The following is a 24,669-nucleotide window of genomic DNA, read 5'->3' as shown; positions in this document are numbered from 1 at the left end:
ACTTTTACACTCCTAGAGGGTATCAGCAACGGCAGTGACCCATACAAGTTGCCTGTGCCTGGCCCGGAGCCTTCCCTCAGCCATGTCAACCCCTCTGACGAGTGCGGAACACATTAGAGAGAAGACTTCACGCCAGACACAAACAGCGGGTATGGATCACTGCCGCTGTTGGCACCCTCTAGGAGAGTAAAGGTAAAACCAGAGAGGGGTATGTGGAGGGAGGGGAAGATAAGACTGTAGGCAGGGGAGGGGAGAGAGTGGAGGAAGAGAACTGGTTTATAGGTTGGGTGGGGGGTGCTGATGGGGGAGGGCGCTGATGCAAACAAACGTTGGCTCAGGGTGCCACAGTCCCTTCAACCGGCCCTAAATATAATAGAGATTTTCCACTACTATTTATATGGTATTGGGTGCCTGTACAAGCATGAGTAATTTGTAAATTGCCATGTTTGGTTTTTAAATTGCTACGTTTGGTTTTTAAGATATTGAATGGTATGGTAACAGATTATATACTGCCTTTATTGACCTTTACCGGTCATAACACAGATTGTTACAAATGACCAGTCAGCTCTCATTAGCATTTCCTTCTGCTATGAATGTGCATTCTACAAGCATGTTTGCAAGGTTTTTTTCCCAAATCAAGCAGCCTTAGAACAGAATGATCTCTCTCGAAGTAAGAAAATGCAATTCTTATGCCCATTTTGAAGCTCCCTTAAAACTCTTCTGTTTATATACGTATAAGTACATAAGTATTGCCACACTGGGACAGACCAAAGGTCCATCAAGCCCAACATCCTGTTTCCAACAGTGGCCAATCCAGGTAAATACCTGGCAAGATCCCAAAATGCTTATCACAGAAATATTTTCCCCAATTCCATTTTAATAATGGTCTACGGACTTTTCCTTTTTGAAGTGGTCCAAACCTTTTTTAAACCCCCATAAGCTAACTGCCTTTACTATATCCTCTGGCAACAAATTACAGAGTTTATAAAGTTTGGAAAAATGTATTTATTTATTTATGCATGCATGCATTCTTGTATCCCACTGTTATCCAAAAACAAGTTTCGATTCAAATAACTTATGATTTTATTTGTTTATCGTATTTAAGTAAGTTTAAAAAATTTTATGAGGCCCTTTTACTAAGCGGGGCTTTCCCGCGTGTTGAGGCCACTTTTAGCATGGTGGTAAAATGGTCCTGTTTTCTATATTAATGGCCAACACATGGCCATTAGCGCATGAACACATACTGACACCTATTTTCTAGGTGGTAAGTGGTCACATGCTAATCGGTTAGCACGTGGCGATGTAGCTGTGCTAATTGGTTAACGCGCAGTGATGTAGCTGCGCTAACTGATTAGCGCAGTACACACCAAATCTCCACCCCCCCCCCCCCGGACATGCCCCGCAGCACTAAAAAAATACATTTTATTTTTTTTAGCATGTGCAAAGCTTGTGCTACTACTACTACTATTTAACATTTCTAAAGCGCTACTAGGGTTACGCAGCGCTGTACAAGTTAACATAGGAGGACAGTCCCTTGTGCTGATCCCCAAACTACCAGTTTAATAAAAGGACCCTTATGTTAGGTGTATTTTGTACTTATATTTAAATTTAGAGCTACTTACTTTTGTTACGATTGTACTTGATTTTAGCTTACTTTGTATTTTATTTTATTAACTTGATTGTATTTTAATTCTATGTTATTTTGACTTTATAATCCACTGTGAACCTCCTGGGATAAAGTGTAATATAAAAATCAGAATTATATTATGAAAGTGCTTTACATATATTCAGGTACTTATTTTGTACCAGGGGCAATGGAGGGTTAAGCGACTTGCTCAAGATCACAAGCAGCAGCGGTGGGATTTGAACCAGCCACCTCTGGATTGCAAGACCGGTGCTCTAATCACTAGGCCACTCCTCCACTCCACTCCTTAGTAACTTAAATGGTCAAAGTTATTCATTTACTGCCCCAACATTTTTTTTTTAAGTAAAGAATGTATGTACTATCAGGCTAAAATATAATCTACTATAGTCAAAGGTCATATTTACTAGACCCCCATGTTCCTTAAGCAGTTCTTACAGCCAAATATTTGACATTACTTATTTCTGTAGAAGACATTCATACCTTGATCTCTGTAAACTGTACAGTCACTTGTTCCAATCCCTGCTTCTGTACGACGTGGAGGAGGTTGTGTTAGTTTCTGACCCTCCTCTACATCAGGACATGTACGCACTGTAAGACACAGTGATGGCTGAGCAAGGGCATTTTTCAGAATAGCTGAATTCAGATCTCTGAGACTTCTTCTATTAATCTCAACAACTAAATCGCCTACTTTCAGGCCTGCAAATCAAAAGTAACAAGAAGCACTTAGCATACAAGGAATACAGCAAGGAAAAATGAAAGGTAATGGATAGAGTGGGGAGAGGATGTGAGGAAAAGCTGGAGAGTGGAGGAAGTCAGTGGGAGGGACATGTAGGAGGAAGAACGGAGAGAGGAGGAGTGAGGCGGCAGAGAATGGCAAATGAGAAAAGCAAAGATCGTAGTGAAAAAGTTGAAATAAGGGCATTGCAGTGGAAAAAACTAAAAATTACATTTGTATCCCATATTGTCCCAAGAAGCCCAGGGTCAATGTGGCTTACATTCAAGAAAAAACATTAAAAATATGATACAGATACTTAATTATAACATTTAACATATTAGGAATAATTGTGTGTTTGTCATGAAGCTAGGCTAGAGTTTTGGTTATGTTGAAACATATAAGAGATGACAACGTCTGTTCACGCTTCCCAAAAATACTAGGACTAGGAGGTATGTGATGAAACTACAGTGTAGAAAATTTAAAACAAATAGGAGAAAATTTTTCTTCACCCAACGCATAATTCGTTTCACAATCCTGTCGCGAGTTAACGACTTTGAATAACTTTGTGTCATCAGCAAATTTATGAAGGTATGAAGGTGAAAAACTCACATGGCTGTATTTTATTGTTTGTTACCTTTTTTAAAAGCCAGACCCGTTTCCTTTATATTATTCACATATAACCGCTGGATTCCTTCTTCTTCCACTGATGAGAGCGAGAAGCCTTTAAAAAAAACAAAAAAAAACCCCAATAACATTAATGCTGCTAAAATATCATTATGCCCAGACTCTGTAGGCACTGGAAAATAAAAGCAGTCTTAAATGTCCTAGCATCTGTTGTCAGAAGTTCAAACTGTGCAATTATTTGTCAAAATTGTGTGCAAAATCTAAAACGTTGATCTTCATTGTGTTTGTAGAACACTCACTAAGACATGGCCCATTATCAAATTTTGAAAATGGCAACATAAAATTAGTGCACATTGCACTTGCTTCTTGTTGCATTTATGCACATTCTCCATCTTAAATTAAACCATCATCAAATCATCTTTTTGAAGTATGTACATACAGACCTCCATCCAAACCTTCCAAATGGGCAAAGTTCTATAAAATTCCTGCATTGCATGACCGTACAGGCATCCAAATACATTCAAACCTGTCCCATTTTTAAAAACATACTTGTTGTTTTGGAGGATAGAGACACAATGATTTACTGCTGTGCATTCAGTTTTTATGCATCTCTAAATTTCACAGAGTCACAGACAAGATAACCACAGATGCATCTGAATCACTTATTTAATTGCCAGTTTGCATACAACCTATTCCTTGCTACTTATTTATCTGGGTGACAGACTTTGGGATTTTTCTATTGAAAAACAGGTGTTCTGTCTCCACAGTTTTGTGTTCACGCTCTCCATTTATTTTTATATTTGTACTTCCCTCTTGTTTCCTAGGCTGCCTGTCACTGCCTGAAGGTCCTTACAATCTGTGCTCTGATAGGTCAGCTCCTGCATGTCATCCTCTTCCTCTAATCACTGGAGTCCTGGCCTCTAGAGCAGTGTTGCCAGGTGGGCGGTTTTCCCGCCCAATTGGGCGGTTTTCCGCGACCTGCCGCGGGAAATTTTTGCCCGCGGTGGGTTGCAGTTTTTTGGGCTTGTTTTGGGGTCTTTCGGCGGTTTTTTTTTTTTGCAGTTTTTTCGGGCCGCAGGGGCGGGGCTAGTGGCGTTGTGGGCGGGGTTAGTGACGTTCTGGGCGGGGCCAATGACGGGGAGGCGAGGTTGTGACAGAAGAGGCGGGGCCGATGACAGCGGGGCGGGGTTGATGACGGTGGGGGCGGGGGTGTCAGGGGCGGGGTTTGATTTTGGGCGGGTTTTGGCCTGGTTTTGGGCTTGTTTGGGTGGGAAAAAAATTTTCCAACTGGCAACCCTGCTCTAGAGTACGTAGGGTGGGGCAGTGGGGGGTACACAGAGGAGGTGTGTGGCTGTTGGCTCTGTTGGTCCCCTGCCCTGCAACAGGAATTTGATGTCAAAGGGGGCAGGGGACCAGCAGAGCTGACAACCGTGCATCTGCTCTATGCAGCCCCTTGCTTGGAGAAGGGGTGTGTGCTCTGTGTGTGTGTGGGGGGGGGGGTGCGCTCTACCCTGGGTGCCATATAAGGTAGATACACCTCTGGTCCTGGCAGATGCTTGTTTCAATACCCTTACTAACATGCATTCTGCCCTAGTCTCAGGTCCTGACCCTACTGGCCCCTTTCTTTGCCCTCTAGCCTTGTGGGGTCTTCTTTTTGCCCCTCCCCCCAGCAAGGCAAATGTTAGAGGATGACCAAAACTATATTTTTGGTTTCAGCTGAACCCCAACCTGATCAGCACTGTGCCCTTCCCTCCCTCCCTCCCTTGAACAGTGGCAACTCTTCTCCCAACCAAAAGCAACCCCCTCCCAGACCCCCACCACCTCATGTAGGCCCCCCTCCACCACGGTATTGGTAGTTTTGTTTATTCTTGAAACAAAGAGTTGGAATTCAAAAAAAACAGATGTGGATGTTCTGCTTTTCTGTCCTCATTACTCTTTCACATACATTACGAGACAGCTAGCTAAACCAGCAGTTGATCTGCTTCTAAATACACCAAAACATCAATGTGCCCATTTCAAGACTACTCTTTCCTCAATGGATATTATTGCAAAATCTATGGGTCTTGCATTCTTGTCTATTATTATCTTCTCACAGAAAATTTGACAGCAGTCTTCCTAGCCCCCTCTCACATTACGATGTTATTGCTTGTTCTAGGATATACAGTAGCCAAGGGTTCAGCTCCTTAAGAAGAAGAAGCGAAACAGGGGCTCTCTGTCGAGCGTTCCCCTTTAACTCAGCTACCGTCACAGCTTCAGTCGCAGTTCAGATAAGTGGCTTTAGCCTAAAAATGTAAAAGTTCACCATCGGAGGTTTTTTGACTAATGAGGAACTCGTGACATATCAACTAATAACAGTTAATCTTTCCACTCTGGATATGAAGCAATCTGCACGCTCATAAAACATATGGGAATAATGAGAAAGCAGAGTTCTGAAGTCTTTTCCTCCGTTATAATAAATTAACTACTGAAAGTGAGAGGTATACTTGTATTGAATACACATTGAATAATTCTTCATGTACAAGAACCATAGTAATAGTAAATTAATCTTCAAATTTGAACAGTTTTTTTGGAACGAAGTGTGCCCTTTTTATTTTGACCACGCCACCTGGTTTTAAACAATTTTTCCAGGTCCTTTATTCAGTTTTGCGCTTACCTCTCAAGTGCATCACTGTAATTTCTGTAGCAGATCTTACCACCACCTAGACTGGCTTAGGGGCATAATGAAGAAAATTGTTGTGCAGTTCACTATATCACCTCATGAATAAGAAATTAAATTAGCTCATGTTTAGGCCAAGCCATAACAGGATGTTTTGGAAACCTGAAAGCCAGAGTAGAGTAGAAACCATCTGGACAGGATTACCTAGAACCATTAGGCTGCAGACTTAGAACTTCTTTCCTTGCAAGATGGTGGTAGTTAGGGGCAGAGTCTGGCAAATTTTCACTTAGAAGGAACAAGATAAAATCTACCATATACCCCCGGATTCTATATATGGAGCTTTGAGTTGCACGCACAAATTTGGGTAGGCGTCCAATCTGTACATGCAACTTAACTGAACAAGCCAATTAGCACTGATTGGCAACCTAACAAGCAATTAGCACTAACTGGATTTAATTAGCAGTTACACATGTAAATTTAGGTGCCAGATCCATGCCTAAATTACACATGAGTTAAAAAAGGGAGCACAGAAATGGGAGGGTCATAGGCAGATGAAGTGCGTGCCTAGAATTTACATGAGAATTATAGAATAAGGGGGATACACGTCTAATTTAGTCATGAGGATTTGCACATCTTAGTTGGTGCAAATGGCTGTGCCTAGTTAGGTGTGATTCCCGGGCGTATGCACTATTCTATAAACTGTGCCTAACTTTAAGCCTGGTTTACAGAATAGCATAGAGCATTATCATTTTTGGTGCCGATTTTTTAGGCACCATATATAGAATCTAGCAAGCAGAAACAAGAGCAAGGAACTTTTCCATTTCATATTGTTGAATACCAGTAAAGCAACAAATACATGTAATTGGGTGTCTAACTGTAAAGTACCATGGATAGATCAATTAACAGAAAATATAAAAATGACTCACCATAATTATCAAGAGATGCATTAAACTTGTCAATTTGAATTTGCTGTGTAATTTTTGGACAGATTTCAATTTCTTTGTATAGCTGAAAACCAAACAAAAACAAAATTATATCCTTCACTGAGAGTACACCCATCCCTGCATTCAATTTATCCAATAAGCATTAAATAAGAATCATTAAAATGTGAGGTAGAGGAGGAGGGCTGGGGGAGAGCAGATGTAATGCCCGGGTGAAAAAATGGTGAAGAAACCTGCAGGAGGAACAGACTGGAATTTCAACGTGAAATTTTACAGCTTTATTTATTGTTACTATCTACATTTATGTGCCGAGTGGAATGAGATTATTTTTAAACATGGTGAAGTTACATGCTTACATCCAGCGAATTTTGTACATTCAAAAATGTTTGCACTGTAAAACTCAACAAAAAGCACCAGGGGCCTTCAAAGAATAGGGATCAAGTCTTTAATTGTATACGTTGATGAAGCAATACTTAAATGGACCCGACACGGTCCATGTTTCGGCGCCCAGCGCCTGCGTCAGGGGTCTATATTAAACATAAAAACAAAAATTAAAAAAAAAAAAAAAATATATATATATATACATACATATGTAATAGGAACCATAATCACTGAAATACATATATATACCAAATAAAACTAGTAACATACATATACTCTTATACAAACAGCCTTAAAAAAAAAGAGTACATATACATCTAATAATATCCAAAATTCATTTAATTGGAACCATAATGTATACTGAGATCAGCCTCCTGGTTTATATCATCAGGATACATAAAATCAATATCACAAGGTGTGCCTAATGAAATTACTGACATAATGCCTACGTAACTACCTTCAAAATCTTGTGCAATCAAACATATAAACGGCGAGTGACCGTACTCACTCGCAAATGCGCAGTAGAGACCTTCTCTGCCCCGCCCCCACGTCAATACGTGATGACGGGGGGCGGAACACAGAGGGTCTGTACTGCGCATTGCTGAGGGAGGGACACCGCCGTCTAACGCTCCTCCCACCCGAGTCACCGCCGCCACCCACCTTCTACCCGGTCGGGCCCTCGCTCCACTATTGAAACAGCGAGGGTCCGGGAACGCAGCACTGAGCTCTGCTGAGCTGCCGACATCGCCCTTCCTTCTTCTTCTCTGCCTCTGTCCCGCCCTCGACGACGTTACGTCACACGAGGGCGGGACAGGCAGCTGCAGGCAGAGAAGAAGAACGAAGGCCGACGTCGGCAGCTCAGCAGAGCTCAGTGCTGCGTTCCCGGACCCTCGCTGTTTCAATAGCGGAGCGAGGGCCCGGCCGGGTGGAAGGTGGGTGGTGACGGCTCGGTGGGGAGGCGCGAACTCGGAGGGGGAGGGGCAGCGGCGAACTCGGCGGTGGGGGCGGGCCTTTCAACCCCCCCTTCCTATAATAGCCCGTTTTTACGGGCTCAAAGTCTAGTATAAAATAAATGAATACATAAAAATAAAAAATTATATATATATATATATATATATGTTTCAAAAATTATTGTTTTTATGTTTAATATAGATCCCTGACGCAGGCGCTGGGCGCCCAAACACGGACCGTGTCGGGTCCATTTAAGTATTGCTTCATCAACGTATACAATTAAAGACTTGATCCCTTTTCTTTGAAGGCCCCTGGTGCTTTTTGCTGTGTTTTTTGGCATTTTTGTGCTTCGCTCTCTCTCTCGGTTATGCACTGTAAAACTACCATTATTATTCTTTTTTTTTTTTTTTAAATCGGGTACCAGCTTACTGTTAATGACATTACAGCGATGTAGAATTTTATCTGGGGAGCAATGTTGGAGGCCTATCACAAGGTCCACCCAAAGCCGCAAACAATCGCCAAACTCAAGGAAGCGCTGCAGATGATATGGGACAACCTTCCACAGGTACCAATTGACAAGGATGTTAACAACTTCCCAAAGGCCTCTGTTAAAGCTGGAGGCAAACACTTTGAGCATTCACAGTACCTGTGAAATTCTGACACATTGTTAATTGTATAATTTGAATGACTTAATTTTGCTGTGTTTTAGCTCAAATGTTTTTAGCACACAAAAGCCGTTAGGTAGTAATGCTACAATGTCAGTAACATTAACATAGACCCCCCCCCCCCCCCCGTTAATTATCTTAAGCTTCTACAAAGCATTTTTAGCACGCGATAAACACTGAGAAGGTCATAGGAATATAATGGGTGTTATGGCGTTTACTGCAAGCTGATTTTTAGTATAAGCTAAAAACGCTAGCGCAGCTTTGTAAAGGGCTCCCTAAATGCTGTTTAATAGTAATACATAAATAGGATGTCTAAATAAATACGTAAAATGTCTCATTGAAATTCAAAGTGGTTACTGAAAAAAATGGCAAAAATCTCTAAAGGGGGGGGGGGGGGGGGGGGGAGTTACTTTTTTTTGCCTCACTCTGCATGTGTGATCGGTGAATATGAACTGTGGGTACCCTGAACGCCAGGCTTATCCACAGCTTTTTAAGAACAAAGAGGTGGGCATCTCCCTTCTCAAACCATGACAGCAATTCTGGTGTACACTTCTCAATTTGTTTATGAATTTATAGACTACCACAAAAACATTTTTCACCTCGTGTGGTTTACAAAATGATATCCATTAATAGCCTCACCCGCATCCATTTGAAAGCGGTTGAAATAACGGTGTTATTTTTTTTTTTTTTACTTTGAATTTTTATTGAAATAACATCTCAAACATAACAACGAGCCATTGGCTTCAGCACATGACAATGCAACAATTTAATTTTTATTTTAACATTATGCTTATAACCCTTTTATCCCCCCTATTCCCCCCACCCTTCCCCCCTCCCCCTCCCCCCCACTAACCCCTCAACAACTGATTCCCCCAACAGCCCAAACCCCCTTAAACCCCCTCAATATCTGTTAGATGAATCCATTCAGGTGCCTCTGGATTATCTCCCCTTTCGCTTATCTGTCAATTTTTCCAACTCTATAATGGTTTTAAATTTCTCAGCCCAGTTACCTACAGTTGGCCCAACGGACTTTTTCCAATGCATTGCAATAGTGGTTTTTGCGGCGGCTAACCCCATTCTCTTGAATCTCTGTTGCCATCTCTTTCCCCTCTGGTTCCCCTACCCCAGGAGGCACCATTTAGGATCGCATGGAAAAGTACCTTCTAGAACTTTAGACAACCTATCTGTTATATCTTTCCAATAAGGTTGAATCAAACTGCACCCCCACCAAATATGAAAAAAAGTTCCAGTCTCCCTTCCACATCTCCAACAGCTATCAGAAGCCTCAGGGAACATTCTTTTAATTGTATCAGGTGTATAATACCATCTGCTCAGCACTTTATACGCATTTTCTTTAATAAGCACACACACCGAGGCTTTCTTGACTTCCAAGCATACCCTCCTCCATTCTGCCTCCGAAACATCCTGATTCAAGTCCTTTTCCCATGCCTCCATATAGGTCATTTTCATGAAACTCTGCCCCTGAGGTGTCAATAACGGCGTTATTATTTAAATTCATAACTAGTTTCAAAACTCACTTGAGGGAGAACGTTAAAAGAGTAACGCAGTAGTTAGCAAGGTCGGTGCAAGGGTATAGGCACCCTAAGCAAATCTTCACCCTGTTGCCCCCTCCAAATTAATTTCTAGGATCCTCCAACACCACCCCCTTTCCAGAATCATTTGGGTACATAGGCTAAATGAAAAACTGCCCATTCTAACTGCTGGTAAAAGAATCTCTTGTTGTTTCTTTGAGTTTGTGTGACTCGTAGATTTGTTGTTTTGACTACAGCTGCTCTTTAGTACCTCCCAGAAGCTGCTAAGCAACTGCCTAGTCCTGTCTAACAGTTGGGTCAGCTCTGGTAGTCGGCAACTTTATTCATGAATAAAGCAGAATGGATATCCTTTTTATTTTTATAAGCTTAACAAAATATCCAAGATGAGAAATGCTTGTAAAGAAAAGTGTACAATGCAAAGAAATAACAAGAGGAAAGATGTATACAAAGTACTTCATCACTGAAGTCCAACATAACACGTGATATCTTTTGCTTGAGCGGCGTCCAGCAAGTGTCTTCTCAATACATGAGGTTTGATATTGGAAATGTGTTCTATTTTGAACAGATGCTACAAACGTATTGACTTTTTGTGGATTTTCTGGAGATTAAAGCAACATAACTTTTTAGACCCCTGAGGCAGGCCAGAAAACTAACTCAAAGATAACAACTCCACCCTAAAAATATCTATTAATCTTTATGCAATCATTAAATCCCAGTCTCTGAAATCAAATTATTATTTTTTTTAATCAAGCAAACATTGCAGTTGTGAAGGGTCAACAATACATGATTCACATTAGCCAATTTTAGCAAACATCTGCTTGGAACTTGACACTGAGCAATAAATTTCTTTATCATCATCCTATGGATGATAACAAATCTGGAGAAAACCCAAAACGTTTTGGCTCATAAATAATTGATGTAGCTGACAAAAAAAGAAACTGAAGAAGTTTGTCTTGCAGGAAAACAAAAGCAACCAGTAAAGTGGATCATCTGTTTCTTTAAGGAATCCTCAAGGATGCTTGGTAACTCAAGACTGTACATAGAGCCATTCATTCCTTGAACACCCCATCTCTAGTTTAGAGACCCATTTCCCTGAAGGTAAGAAGGAGATCTTGCTAACAAGGGGATGTCTCTTCCTGAATTCCTAAAACTTCATGAAGATATTCCTTAAAAAGCTCTAGAGGCAGTAATAACAGAATCTTAGGAACATTCAGAGCACCCAAACTCAAGGCTCTGGCTGATTTTTCCAAAAATTTCCAACTTCTTATTCACCACCAATATGTCCTGGATAACTCCCACATCTGAGACACTTTATACTCCAAAGATGCAAATCTGTTACTATCCCCATCCACAACTTCAAGCTGAGGCTAGACTTTATCCTTCATTTCATTAGAAACCTTAACCAACACTGAAGATTTATCAAATGCCCATTATGCCTCAAGGGTGACTACTGGATGAACAATTAAGAAGGATTTCCTTTTAATAATAGAAACCCCCTCTCCTACCATTGCCAAGGGGTTGGGAGCTCCTCCTTTTGTCCAAGCTGCAGCCTATTTCCGGACATCCTCTGTCTCCACCTCCTTCTGCTAAAGTTCTCCAATGGCTGCTAGGATGACTGCTTGATGCTTGAATGGAAAAACTCCTGTTGTGTTCCTACCAAAGTTGTGGCCTGCAATTGCTCCATCACAGAACTAGAATGGCTTAACTCGCCTAGCTGATCCCTTGCTTGTTCAACCTCTGCCATCATTATGGAGTGCTGGCAGGGTTCTCTCACCTGGACTCAACCTCCAGCCATGAAATATGCTCTCTATCATCCTGGAAATGGAGGCTACAGATGAGACACCAAGGGGTACATACCACAGTTGCTCTGTAATTGCTGTCTGCCATAGTGAACATTCAGCGAGGGACTGGAGGGTACATCCCTTACTTTGCTTTTCCTCTTACCCATTGAGACAGAAACCACTTCAGAAAAATGAAATTAACAACATACAGTAGCAATGAAGCCTTAGAGTTCGAGCCAGCATCTTACGCAATCACCATCTTGGCACCTCCCACTGCTTCTCCACCACTTTAGAGAATGGCTTAGATAGACCCTGTGCAATTGAATCATGATCTGTTTGAACCAAGCAGGGCTCCATAGGTATAGAGCTCCGTGGTTCAAACAGGATGTTTGAACCACAGGGTACGAGATAGTTGTGAAAGGAAAGGGATGAAAGACGAGAATTTGAGATATAAGGTCATTGATCTGGAGGACAAGAGAGAGACACTGAAAAGAAATGGGGTTGCTATGGAAGCATATGGGAGAGGTGAAGGGGGTGAGTGAAGGTGGAAATGAAGTTGAAAAAAATGGTGAAAGCATGGTAAATGGAGGCTGGGTAGAGGGAAAGAGACCAAAGAATGGCCAGGATATAAGAGAAGGAATGAAAAACAGAAAGAGTGAGTGAGGGGATGAAAGGCAGTGGAGAGTAGATGAGGACTGAGATGATGGAAAAGGGGGACTAGGGAGTCAGTGGAAGATAGTGGGGGTATAGGAGACTGGAGACGGAACGAGACAGAGAAGACAATGGGAGTGCTAGAATAAGGGTGAAGGAGAGGGGAAAAGCCTGTAGATAGATGAGAGTTAAAAAGAAGAAGAATAAAGATTAGTGGGTGAGAAAAGAGAAGAATGAAGGGTAAAATTAGATATGAGTGAATATAGAGGCAGAGAAGCTCCCCCCCCAAAGAATAATGTCAGAAATATAGAGGAAGAAGGGGAGAAGAAGAGAGAAGAAATGGAAAGGGAAACCTGGAAAAGAACTAAGTTGAAGACCAACACAAGAAAAATGAGAGATTGGGACTAACCCAAGAAGAAAAATATAATGCACAGATAACAAAGGCAGAAAAGAAAGTTTATTTTCCATTTTTAAGAACTGGAATGGCTTATCTTTGGGACGTCTGTTTCTGTTCTCTTTTTCTATTTTGCAAAACATAGAAAGAAATGCATTTCTGTTTCTGTTTTTCAATATTGCACTGCTCATTGTATCTAGCTTTTTGGGAATTCTATTTCAGTTTTTGTCTGCATGTTTTATTTTGTTTCTAATTTGTGATCCTCTATTCTATACTAGGTGAAGGTTTGTCCATGTCCTGTGTGTGACCAAAGTGAAGGCTTCTACTAATATGTAGTTCCTGTGTGGGGATTTATAGCAGCACCATTTGTTCTGTTTTCTCTATAGGAGGAGTATGGGTGCCTTAGGACCTGATGTGATATTTGCAGTGTTGCCTTGTCTTAAGTAGAGTTGCTTCACTTTGAATCCTAGAATTTAGAAATGTTTTGGTATGGTAATCACTGTTAAAGGTTCCTAAATGTCTTTTTTGCGGAGCTATACATTACTTCACAAAGTTGTCTGGAAGTAGAATATTAAGTGTGTCGTTCCTGAGATATTACTATATAAATAAACTGTATCATCTCAGGAATATATATTCTTGTATGGCGAGTTTTATGGGGAAATGTGCTAGCTCCATTGTTGGGAGAATATCTTATATAATAAAACTCACCCTCAACGTTCTGAAGACACTGACATCACTTCCGTCACTTCCTTCAAGACGGGTTCGAAGGGTTTGTGGTGGTGAAGCCACCAAAATCGCCAAGTCTCTGGGCCCCGCCCTCGCGTCAAACGTGATGACGTCGAGGGCGGAGCAATGGCATCACACACCGAGGGCGGAGCAATGGCGTACGGTGCATTCAGGAGGTGCGGAGCAATGGCGTCAGAACGACGAAGGGGTCGGTAGGTAGGTAGGAAGGGAGGGAGGGAGGGAGAAGGGGGGGGGGTGTTGGGAAGGAAATTCTTGCTAGCGCCTGTTTCATTTGCTCCAGAAACGGGCCTCTTTTACTAGTGTTGAATGAAGTTCTGAACTGAGAAGTACAGGGTTTATATACTGAGATTCTATCCCATCCTGCAGAAACTGCAGACTTCACTCCCATGCAAAAGGATTAATTGAAAAACGCTATCAAATAATTATAATGGCAACTTTATTGGGTATCCGAAACCAGCTGGGGGCTTCTTTATTCATAAATGCCTTGAAACCTTTTTTTGCAGTATATTTTTATAGTTAATTCACATGTGTGTGTGTGTGGGGGGGGGGGGGGGGGGGGGGGTGAGGCAGAGGTGTGACATGGGAGAAATGTCACTTTGGTTTTCCCCCCCTACATGTGATTTGTCTCCTCTATTGCCTTCCCAAATACTTTTGTCTACAGACACTACTGCTCCACTAAGTGCATTTCTTCCTCCACACCATGTAGCCTCTTCCCTCTCCATCCTTCACTCTTCTCATCTCTCAGCAGCCCTCTTATCCTCCTTCTGCGTTCCCCTTCCCCATGCTGCAGCCCTATCTCTGACCTGATAGAGCATAAAACAAGGCTTCCACCGCTTTAGTAGGCCAAGGATGTCACTGCCTTTTCAAGGGAGCAAGTCAGGGGGCCAAAGATGGCACTGCCTTGCCTGCCAAAAAAGAAATCCAACCAGCATAGATAAGCAGGCCAGTGGATTTTTCAAATCCTTCCTATCCCTAGTCATGAACATCAGCTAATATGGTGGACAACGTCAATGGTGTTTAAGCAATGTTGTCACAAATTAAATGCTTTGCCAGGTTTTTTCCCCATTTGATTACCTCACACATTTTAGTGGACATACATACCATAAATGTCTATGTAGAAACCACGGTGTTTGTTTTTGAATTCTAAATGTTGCAGTGAAATCCTCAAAACTGGCTGATAACAGATGGCCTTCCAAGATGTGAGCAGTCAAAGCTTAGCAAATGCAACTTTTGATAAGTTCCAGAAATTACACATAGCATCAAAAAGATAACATCAAGTTCTGAAGCTGCTTCAATGGTCAAGTTTCATCATCTAATATCAGTTTCATTTGTACTCTTGTTATATGGAAATGAATTTTGAGACCTATTTACCATAAAGAGTGGAGGAGTTGCCTAGTGGTTAGGGTGGTGGACTTTGGTCCTGGGGAACTGAGGAACTGAGTTCGATTCCCACTTCAGGCACAGGCAGCTCCTTGTGACTCTGGGCAAGTCACTTAACCCTCCATTGCCCCAGGTACAAATAAGTACCTGTATACAATATGTAAGCCGCATTAAGCCTGCCATGAGTGGGAAAGCGCGGGGTACAAATGTAACAAAAATAAAAGGGACACAAAACAAATAAAAGCTGGCACAAAGACCCCGATCCTGCCAATATGGGTCTAAATCTGGTCTCTAGGTTTTATTGACCCAGGAATCAAAACTAAGATTTCTGTGTGGCAGTGAACCACCAGACTAATCATATATACTGAAAGACTATATGGTTCAATAGCCATTCTGTACACTTAATTCCTGGGTCAGGTCTTCTGCACCCCAGGTTGACCAAGCAGCATTCTCAGGCCCTGGATAAGAGTCAGGGTGTTCCAATAATCATGCAACAGTGAAACCTCGAGACCAAATTTAGAGCACATAATTGCAGGATAGGAGCCTTGGTACATAGTACTTGGCCAAAGACTGTTGCTGCAATGACTGAGCTCAATAAGTTGAGAGGGCATAAAGTGAAGGAAACATCTTGACAAGTCAACAGAGTTTCCTGATGTAAATGTGTCTTATTTGATGTAAGAACTCTTACTACATCAAATAACACCTAAGTTAGAGATAGCCCTGGTAATCTTTAAATCACAACAGTGGCATTTTGACTGAGATACTTTCTCTTGATATTCTCTCAGGCCTTTGTTATATCCAGCCTGGAAGAAAGCATCAGGTATTTTTTTACCATTTCCTTTCTAATGTCCTCAACTCTTGCTTAGCTAGTCTTAAATCCGGAGTATACCAAGAGAGGTGCTGTGTAGGATATATAGAAATACGTCTCAAAGGAGCCAACTGGTCTAATGCAGTCTCTAAAGAAGACTTCCGAAGGTCAATGGCTTCATTAACATTTAAAGAAGCAAGATCATGAAGATTAGGTATCCAAGAGGTTCTTAAATCGTCAATAGAATACTTTCCAAGAACAGGCTGTGGCTCCCATTGCAACGGAGGGAGAAATGGCAGCTGTCCATGATGGCCTGACCACAAACTACAGGGATACAAAATTCCATCTTAGCAAAGGCTAGTGTTGTAAGCAATGGCCAGTGAAATATAATCAAATTTATAATCAAAAAACCCATACTTAATAGAACTGAGTTCAGCCTCAAAGTCTTCAAAAAGGAGCACCTTAGTCACGCTCCTCTTTGTTGGAACGACAAAGTCAACATGCTTGTCTTCAGTATGTAACTCTTCTGGCGTTTGTGTCCTGCCTATCAACTGGCCCCTGTTGATGATACCTCAAAAAAGGTGGAGCCAGGTCAGAGACTCACGTCACCCAGAGGGGAGAGAGCAGGTAACAGCAGCACAGTTCTGACCCTGATGGTTTAGATGCCGATCACAGATGGTTAGATAGTAGCCACACGGCCCCCGGGAACAAGCCTCCACATATCAAGCGGCCCCCACTGATGCCATCAAAAAACATGAATCCTCCTGTGGTACGGAAAAAGATTCCCCCCCTTCCAAGCTGTAAGTACAGCTCACGCCAGTCATTAGCAAACACTAGCACAAAACTGGCCATGCTTCCTGCTGCCCAGTTATAAAACTATCTGTCTGATGCAAAGCCAGAACTTCTACAATTTAAAGATATTTGAAGGCGGTCTGTTCTCCTGTCTTAACTCACATACATTTCTCTGTATATATGGACATAATGGACCATAGTAACATAGTAGATGACGGCAGAAAAAGACCTGCACGGTCCATCCAGTCTGTCCAACAAGATAAACTCATATGTGCTACTTTTTGTGTATACCTTACCTTGATTTGTATCTGCCATTTTCAGGGCACAGACCGTAGAAGTCTGCCCAGCACTAGCCCCGCCTCCCAACTACCAGCCCCGCCTCTGACCACTGGCTCCACCACCAATCACGGCTAAGCTTCTGAGGATCCATTCCTTTTGAACAGGATTCCTTTATGTTTATCCCACGCATGTTTGAATCCCGTTACCATTTTCATCTCCACCACCTCCCGCGGGAGGGCATTCCAAGTATCCACCACTCTCTCCGTGAAAAATACTTCCTGACATTTTTCTTCAGTCTGCCCCCCCCCCCCCCTTCAATCTCATTTCATGTCCTGTAGTTCTACCGCCTTCCCATCTCTGGAAAAGATTTGTTTGCGGATTAATACCTTTCAAATATTGAAAATGATTTAAATGGCCAGGAAAGGCTCCTGGCCATTTAAATCTCCTGTCTGGGGAGAACCGGGCATTTTCAGTGGCACTTAACCAGATTGTGCCACTGAAAATACCTACCCAAGCTGAAACCAGATACTTTGGGGGCATTCCAGGGGCAAAATCAGGACTTAACCGAGGAAGTGTGATATATGGCACTTCACCGATTAAAGTTAACCCCACTAATCGGACTGTACAAAAAAGGTAGTTCTATCTTTATGTGGTTCCTTATAGCCGGTTAAGTGTGATATCACACTTAACCTGCTATATTTTGACCAGCTCCGTATTCCTGGACATTCAATGCCAGGGCTCGGACAAGGCCCGGCACTGGATTTCTGGGTATAATGCTGATCACTGCAGGCTGAATATCGCATCGAACTATTTTACACATGTTGCTTCTGATGTACAAAAAAAAAGCTTTCTACCCATCCCCCAGTAAGGTAAAGTCCACCTGTCAAAACCTTAATTATGGGGCATAATTACAAAGGAAGCCACAATAATATATAACCATACCCCTAGACAATTGGCTTCCCTCTACTAACAGCAGCTGAACTACCTCTTCTCATACTACATGCACATGAAGCTGTAAATGTGCAGAAATCACCAGAACTCATTTGTGCATGTGGGAGATAATTATATAACAGCACCTAATTTTTTTTTTTTAAAAGGCACCTAGGTCCCTATGGACCTATATAAAGCTAAGTTACTTACCTGTTGCAGGTGTTCTCTGAGGACAGCAGGCATATATTCTCACATGTGGGCGACGCCATCCACGGAGCCTGGTGGGGAACTACCATAGTGCACTGTCACTTTAAAACTTTGAGGCAGCACACCACCGCACATGGATGACATCACCCACATGTGAGAATATGATGCCTGCTTGTCCTCGGAGAAAACAGGTTTCCAGAAACACATGCAGGAGTACACAAATGCTCTCACACAAATTTACACCTGTGCCAAGGCACGTGGAAATGCTAGTGTGTACTCTAGGAGCCCATACGCCATGCCCCCTCCCTGCCCATCTTCAAAGCCTTGCTCAAAGCCCACCTCTTCAATGTCGCCTTCGGCACCTAACCACCATACCTCTACTCAGGAAATCTAGACTGCCCCCACTTGACACTTCGCCCATTAGATTGTAAGCTCTTTTGAGCAGGGACTGTCCTTTTTGTTAAACTGTACAGCGCTGCGTAACCCTAGTAGCGCTCTAGAAATGTTAAGTAGTAGTATTTTAAAATTACGTGAGCATACCGCTGTCCAAACTATGCCCCCTGGAATGCTTACTCACTCTTACATAAACAGTAGATGCTACTTTTTGGTGTGCCTACTTTTCAAATGTGTATACTCCCACACAATTCCATTACTAGAAATTAGAAATACCCCCATCTGCTATTACTGCACTGCTAAAAGGAATACTATTTCTGCATATCCTATGTAAATCAGAATTGGGAAATTGTGATATGTTCCGTTAGCTGTATAGAAACCATACCCACTGCAGGCCACACTTCGGCTTTCTCTGGACTAGGGACCAAACCCTTGCTTACCAACTCATAGATATCTTCGTCTGGTTTTGGAATGTAGTATCGCGTCTGATTTTCTATCAAGAATCTAAGCCGCAGGTAGTGAGCAGAAGGGTTTAGCTGATGTGCCTGCAACCAACAGAAGAGAGGATGTTACTTGATAAACACTGAATCTGCTATTCACATACAACAGCCTAAAGATATGGTTCACCGTTCATGACACAGGCAAAATAAAAATAATTTAGCTTAATGTCCTAGTTTAAATGAAACAAGAGTAATTTCTGATAGAAATGGGTTAGCATATATTTTCTTACAGAATATATTATACGATAAATACTATCCCCCCCTCCCCCGTTTACAAAGCGTGGCTTAGTAAACAGGAGGGTATGACTCTTAATTGTCACCTTAAATTCTATCAGCACAAGATAGAATTCTTGTTCCGAATTCAAAGGTACATCGAGAAAGAAAGAAAAAAAAAAAAGCTCATTTGTGAAAAGTCACAGCATCATTTCAGTGCATTTATTGTGAACGCAGCAGTTTGAAAGATCGTTTTTCTGGAATGCTTTGTACCATTAAGTAGCACTATTATACTGACTCACAGGCAGTAAAAAATAACTTTCAAAGAGTCTTTTATTTCAAAATTGGGTACTACTGGCATAAGAAGCTCTAAGACTCTTTTACTGAAGTGCGTAAGTGCTAACACATGCTTAATGTGGGGAAAAAAAGGCAGGTAATTTGCCTGTCAACACGTGCTAATCACATGCTATTTATTTATTTTGGGGAGGGGGCAAGTTATGGGCATGGAAGCATTATCCAACTAGCATGTTCGCATTAGCACACACTAACTGGATAATGCTGACTAGCATTATAGGAGGCGGTAAGTACTTCTGCACAGGGCCGCTGAGAGACTAGGCCGGGCCCGGGGCTAGGCCGGGCCCGGGGCTAGGCCGACCGCCTCCGCCCCCCCCCCCCACCGTTGCCGCCCCCTGTTGCTCCCCCTGCCGCCCCCCCGCCGCTGCAGTCCCCGGTCTCACCTGTCTGCCTCCAGGGCTCCGGGACCCCTGCATTCAAAGCGGCAGTCGCAGATTGCTTCTCTTGAGTCGTAGATCGCCTTCTCTTCTGGCCGTCCCTCCCTGTGTCCCGCCCTCTTCTGATGTAACTTCCAGTTTCCGCGAGGGCGGGACACAGGGAGGAAAGGCCAGAAGAGAGGCGATCTGCGACTCAAGAGAGGCAATCTGCGACTGCCGCTTCGAATGCAGGGGGCCCGGAGCCGAGAAGGCAGGCAGGTGAGACCACGAACTGCAGCGCCGGCGGCCTGACCCTGGCGTCGGCCCGGGGAATTTTGCCCCTCCCCTCTTGGCGGCCCTGCTTCTGCATTAATATTTTTGCAGGTCTCGAATGTAAATGGAAAATTAGCACAGGATCTGCAAAAAGAAAAAAAGCCCTATTTTAAAGATGAGCTAGCTATGGGTTAGCATGTGGGAAAGTACCACATTAAATCATCCTAAACCCATTTTTTAGTACATCTTAGTACAGGGCCCTTCTATTACAGCGGGCAATACTTATCTCTGCAAAATCCTGAGTGGTGTAGAACGAGTAGAAATTAATTGATTTTTTTTACTCTTTCAAAAAGTACAAAGACCAGGGGACACTCAATGAAATTACATGGAAATACTTTTAAAACAAATAGGAGGAAATATTTTTTCACTCAAACAATAGTTAAGCTCTGGAACTCGTTGACGGAGGATGTGGTAACAGCGGTTAGCATACCTGGGTTTAAAAAAGGTTTAGACAAGTTCCTGAAGGAAAAATCCATAGTCTGCTATTGAGATAGACATGGGGAAGCCACTGCTTGCCCTGGGATTGGTAGCATTTAATGGTGCTACTATTTGGGTTTCTACCAGGTACTTATGGCCTGAATTGGCCTCTGAGAAAAAACAGGTTATCGGGCTAGATGGACCATTGGTCTGACCTAGTATGGCTATTCTCATGTTCTTTTTGCCCTCCCTGATCAGGCCTGGTAGGCCACAGATAGAGACACAATGCCTAGGACAGGACCTGAAATGACTTTCCAATCAGAACCTTTATTCTGAACAATGTGTTAAATTACAGTATAAAGGGTTATCTTTATATAATAGATAGAGTTAGCAGCTAAAAGTAACAAACCAATTAGATCCCACAATTCTAGACAGTAAAGTTTCACTTCTAACTTTTTCAAAAAGCTGTGGTGATCTTTATTAGATCATCACATAAGTATAAGGACCCATCTCTAGTGTACAGTTCCCCCAAGGAATCCCGGAATCTATCCCATATTTCTACTGATTTGTATAAAGTACCAGTCCTAGCTTTAATCTTACCACTATGTGTATCCACTCGGGATCTGCAAAGTTTGCTAAGCAGCATCTAAAGCGCCTTACCCGTGTACTTATATATCCACTGTTTAACCCTCTCCATCCAGAAAGCCAGTTCATCCTGCCTAAGGGCCTCCAAAGACAAACGAGTCCCCTGAATCTCCGTCCAGATGGATTTGTCCTTGGTCAATTTACGCAGTCTCTCTAAATGTACAATCCGCTACTCAAGGTGCATTTTGGCTTTTTATCTGTGCCGTTTACACTGGACAGCCTTCCTTGATAAGATAGCCCAGGGCAACCGCCTTCATAGCATCCTACACTGTAGCTATCCTAGGGACAGAATTCAGATTATGGGTCAAATACTCTTGTACTTTTCTATAACCCTGAACTATAACCTCATTCTTAAGCAATTGTGTATTCCGGGACCAACGCTTATCTCTAGGCCCCTCCTGGATTGCCACCAAATCAATCCAACAGGGGGCGTAATCAGAGAAAATGATGCTACCAATGTTCACTCCCATTAGCTGTCCCCTTAATCATTTATTAAGGAAAAGGTAGTCGCTTTGAATATCAGCCTCTGAGAAACAAGTTTACACAAGTACATAAGTATTGCCATAGTGGGACAGACCGAAAGTACATCAAGGCCAGCATCTTGTTTCCAACAGTGGCCAATCTAGGTCACAAGTATTTTTTTTTTGTTACATTTGTACCCCTTGCTTTCCCACTCATGGCAGGCTCAATGTGGCTTACATGGGGCAATGGAGGGTTAAGTGAAGTACCTGGCAATATCCCAAAACAGTACAATACATTTTATGCTGCTTATCCCATTTATGGATCCATCATTTAAATACTCTGGAACCCAGTGGATTGAACACATACATCCACTGGGGCTGCTTTATGTGAGGCACTGTATTTGACACCGGAAACAGTATGCCCATGTCAGCTTTGAGCTCAAGTAAGGACAGGCTGACTCGTTGTAAGTCTGAAGCCTAGAAGTTTCCGTGCGTTTATGAGCTACAGAGAACAATAACAACGACGTTATGGATTTGTTTTATTATAGGATTGGTGCGACAACAACCCCTTGAAAAAGCAGAGTTGAGCGAAACAGGCACCTGTCGGGGAGAGTTCTGCACTTCAAAACAAAGCTAAGTTGAGCTTTTTTCATAAGTCCAATTACAGCCCTGTCAGATTGTTAGACTGTTTGATTATGAAGCTCCCGTTGGGTATGCAAGATCAAGCATAGACATACCTCTGGTATTCGTAAAAATCAAAATAAATATAACAAACAAAAAACAAAATAGATAAAGCAATAACTAAGGAGGGTAGTAGGGTAAGTTGATGATTACAACAGTCGCAAAACAGGGGCATATACAGAAATTGCTATTGAACCCCTGCGACCTATGAGACTTCCCTACTTAAAGTATACTATGCTGTTTGCATACATTTATGAGTTCTACTGAGTTTTGTGAGGTATCCTAAAAATAAGCAGTGGATTTTCCCCGTCCATTCTAATAATGGTCTATGGACTTTTCCTTTAGGAAGCAATCCAAAACATTTTTAAACCAGCTAAGCTAACTGCTTTTACCACATTCTCTAGTTACAAATTCCAGAGTTTAATTACACGTTAAGTGAAGAAAGATTTTCTCCGATTCATTTAAAATTTACTACTTTGTAGCTTCATTGCATGCCCCCTAGTCCTAGTATTTTTGAAAAGAGTAAACAAGTGATTCATGTCTACCTGTTTCACTCCACTCATTATTTTATAGACCTCTATCATATGTCCCCTCAGTTGTCTTTTCTCCAAGCTGAAGAGTCCTAGCCGCTTTAGCCTTTCATCACAGAGAGGTCATCCCATCCCCTTTATCATTTTCGTTGCCCTTCTCTATACCTTTTCTAATTCTTTTTTAAGATGCGGTGACCAGAATTGAACACAATATTTGAGGTACGGTCGCACCATGGAGCGATACAAAGACATTATAAAATCCTCGTTTTTGTTTTCCGTTCCTTTCCTAGTAATACCTAACATTCTATTTGCTTTCTTAGCTGCCGCCACAGAAAAAGCAGGGAGTTTCAACATATCATCAAGCACGATGCCTAGATCCCCTTTCCTGGTCGGTGACTCCTAATGTGCAACCTTGTATTGCGTAGCTATAATTTGGGATCCTTTTTCCCCACATGCATCACTTTGCACTTACTCACATTAAATGTCATCTGCCATTTGGATGCCCAGTCTCCCAGCCTCGTAAGGTCCTCTTGTAATTTTTCACAATTCACTTGCGATTTAACAATGGAATAACTGTGCTGTCTGCAAATTTAATTACCTCACTAGTTACTCCCATCTCTAGATCATTTATAAACATGTTAACAAGCAGCAGTCCCAGCACAGACCCCTGGGGAACCCCACTAACTACCCTTCTCCATTGAGAATACTGACCATTTAACCCTACTCTCTGTTTTCTATCTTTTAACCAGTTTTTAATCCACAATAGAACACTACCTCCTATCCGATGACTCTCCAATTTCCTCTGGAGTCTTTCATGAGGTACTTTGTTAAATGCCTTTTGAAAATCCAGATACACAATATTGAACAGCTCACCGTTATCCACATGTTTGTTCACCCCTTCAAAGAAATGTAATAGATTGGTGAGGCAAGATTTCCCTTCACTAAATCCATGTTGGCTTTGTTTTCCTTCCTTCCACCCCCCCCCCACCCAATGGTGTTCCACTTCTGCTGCCGCTGCCTGCTGCCAGTGCCTCTTGCTGGTTGGCTAGGCCCCTTCCCCCGAACAGAGGCTCCCCCACATCCGTCCGTCCTCCCTCTCTCCTCCCACCAAGTAAACAAACCTCCCGCCCTCACAAACCCACCTGTAAGCCCCTCCGGTCCTACTGTACAGCTCTGGTGGTCCAGTGGCAATTTGGGGCAGAAGCGATCTCCACACGCTCTTGCCCATGCCGTGTCCCCTGTGAAAACGGCTGCCACGAGTTCCAGTGGCAATCTTGCAAGACTGCTGCTGGAACTCGAGGCAGCCATTTTCGCAAAGGGAGGTGGCTTGGACAGGAGAATACAGGGATTGCTCCTGCCCCAGCTCTCCATTGGACCACCAGGGGTATACAGGGGTGCAGGAGGCAGCGGTGGATGAGGGACACCACAGGCGAGGGAGGAAGGGAACAGGAGGAATGCCAGACATCACAGGGGAGGGAGGGTAGTCCCAAATATAAACCGATTCAATTTTTGATGCTTTATTTTGACCAAAACATTTCAGTTTATATTTGAGTATATACAGCAGCTGCTTAATTTCTCCTTCTCACTTTCGAAATGCCCAGACACACATATTATACCCCAGAAATTTTAACCCAGTGCTTTGTCCACATAACTCCTGAAGTCAGGGAAAAAGTGGCTTGACTGTCG

The 24,669-nt window shown here is 42.5% G+C and overlaps 1 protein-coding gene across 4 annotated transcripts in view; it reads right to left on the bottom strand.

Annotated features, from left to right (window-relative positions):
• Positions 1 to 24,669, bottom strand: part of TIAM1 (T cell lymphoma invasion and metastasis 1) — a 369,616-nt gene that overhangs the window by 116,036 nt on the left and 228,911 nt on the right. For all 4 annotated transcript variants that reach the window (XM_030202124.1, XM_030202125.1, XM_030202126.1 and 1 more), the window contains exons 11-14: positions 18,934 to 19,038; positions 6,567 to 6,648; positions 2,995 to 3,081; positions 2,126 to 2,341 (exon numbers count right to left, since the gene is read on the bottom strand). In XM_030202124.1, the coding sequence (XP_030057984.1) occupies positions 2,126 to 2,341; positions 2,995 to 3,081; positions 6,567 to 6,648; positions 18,934 to 19,038 (490 nt within the window). The remainder of the gene's footprint in view (positions 1 to 2,125; positions 2,342 to 2,994; positions 3,082 to 6,566; positions 6,649 to 18,933; positions 19,039 to 24,669) is intronic.

Source organism: Microcaecilia unicolor, chromosome 4, assembly GCF_901765095.1.
Source record: "Microcaecilia unicolor chromosome 4, aMicUni1.1, whole genome shotgun sequence".
Lineage (NCBI taxonomy): Eukaryota > Metazoa > Chordata > Amphibia > Gymnophiona > Siphonopidae > Microcaecilia > Microcaecilia unicolor.
The sequence above is the reverse complement of the archived record's forward strand: the minus strand, read 5'-3'. Positions and strand labels throughout refer to the sequence as shown.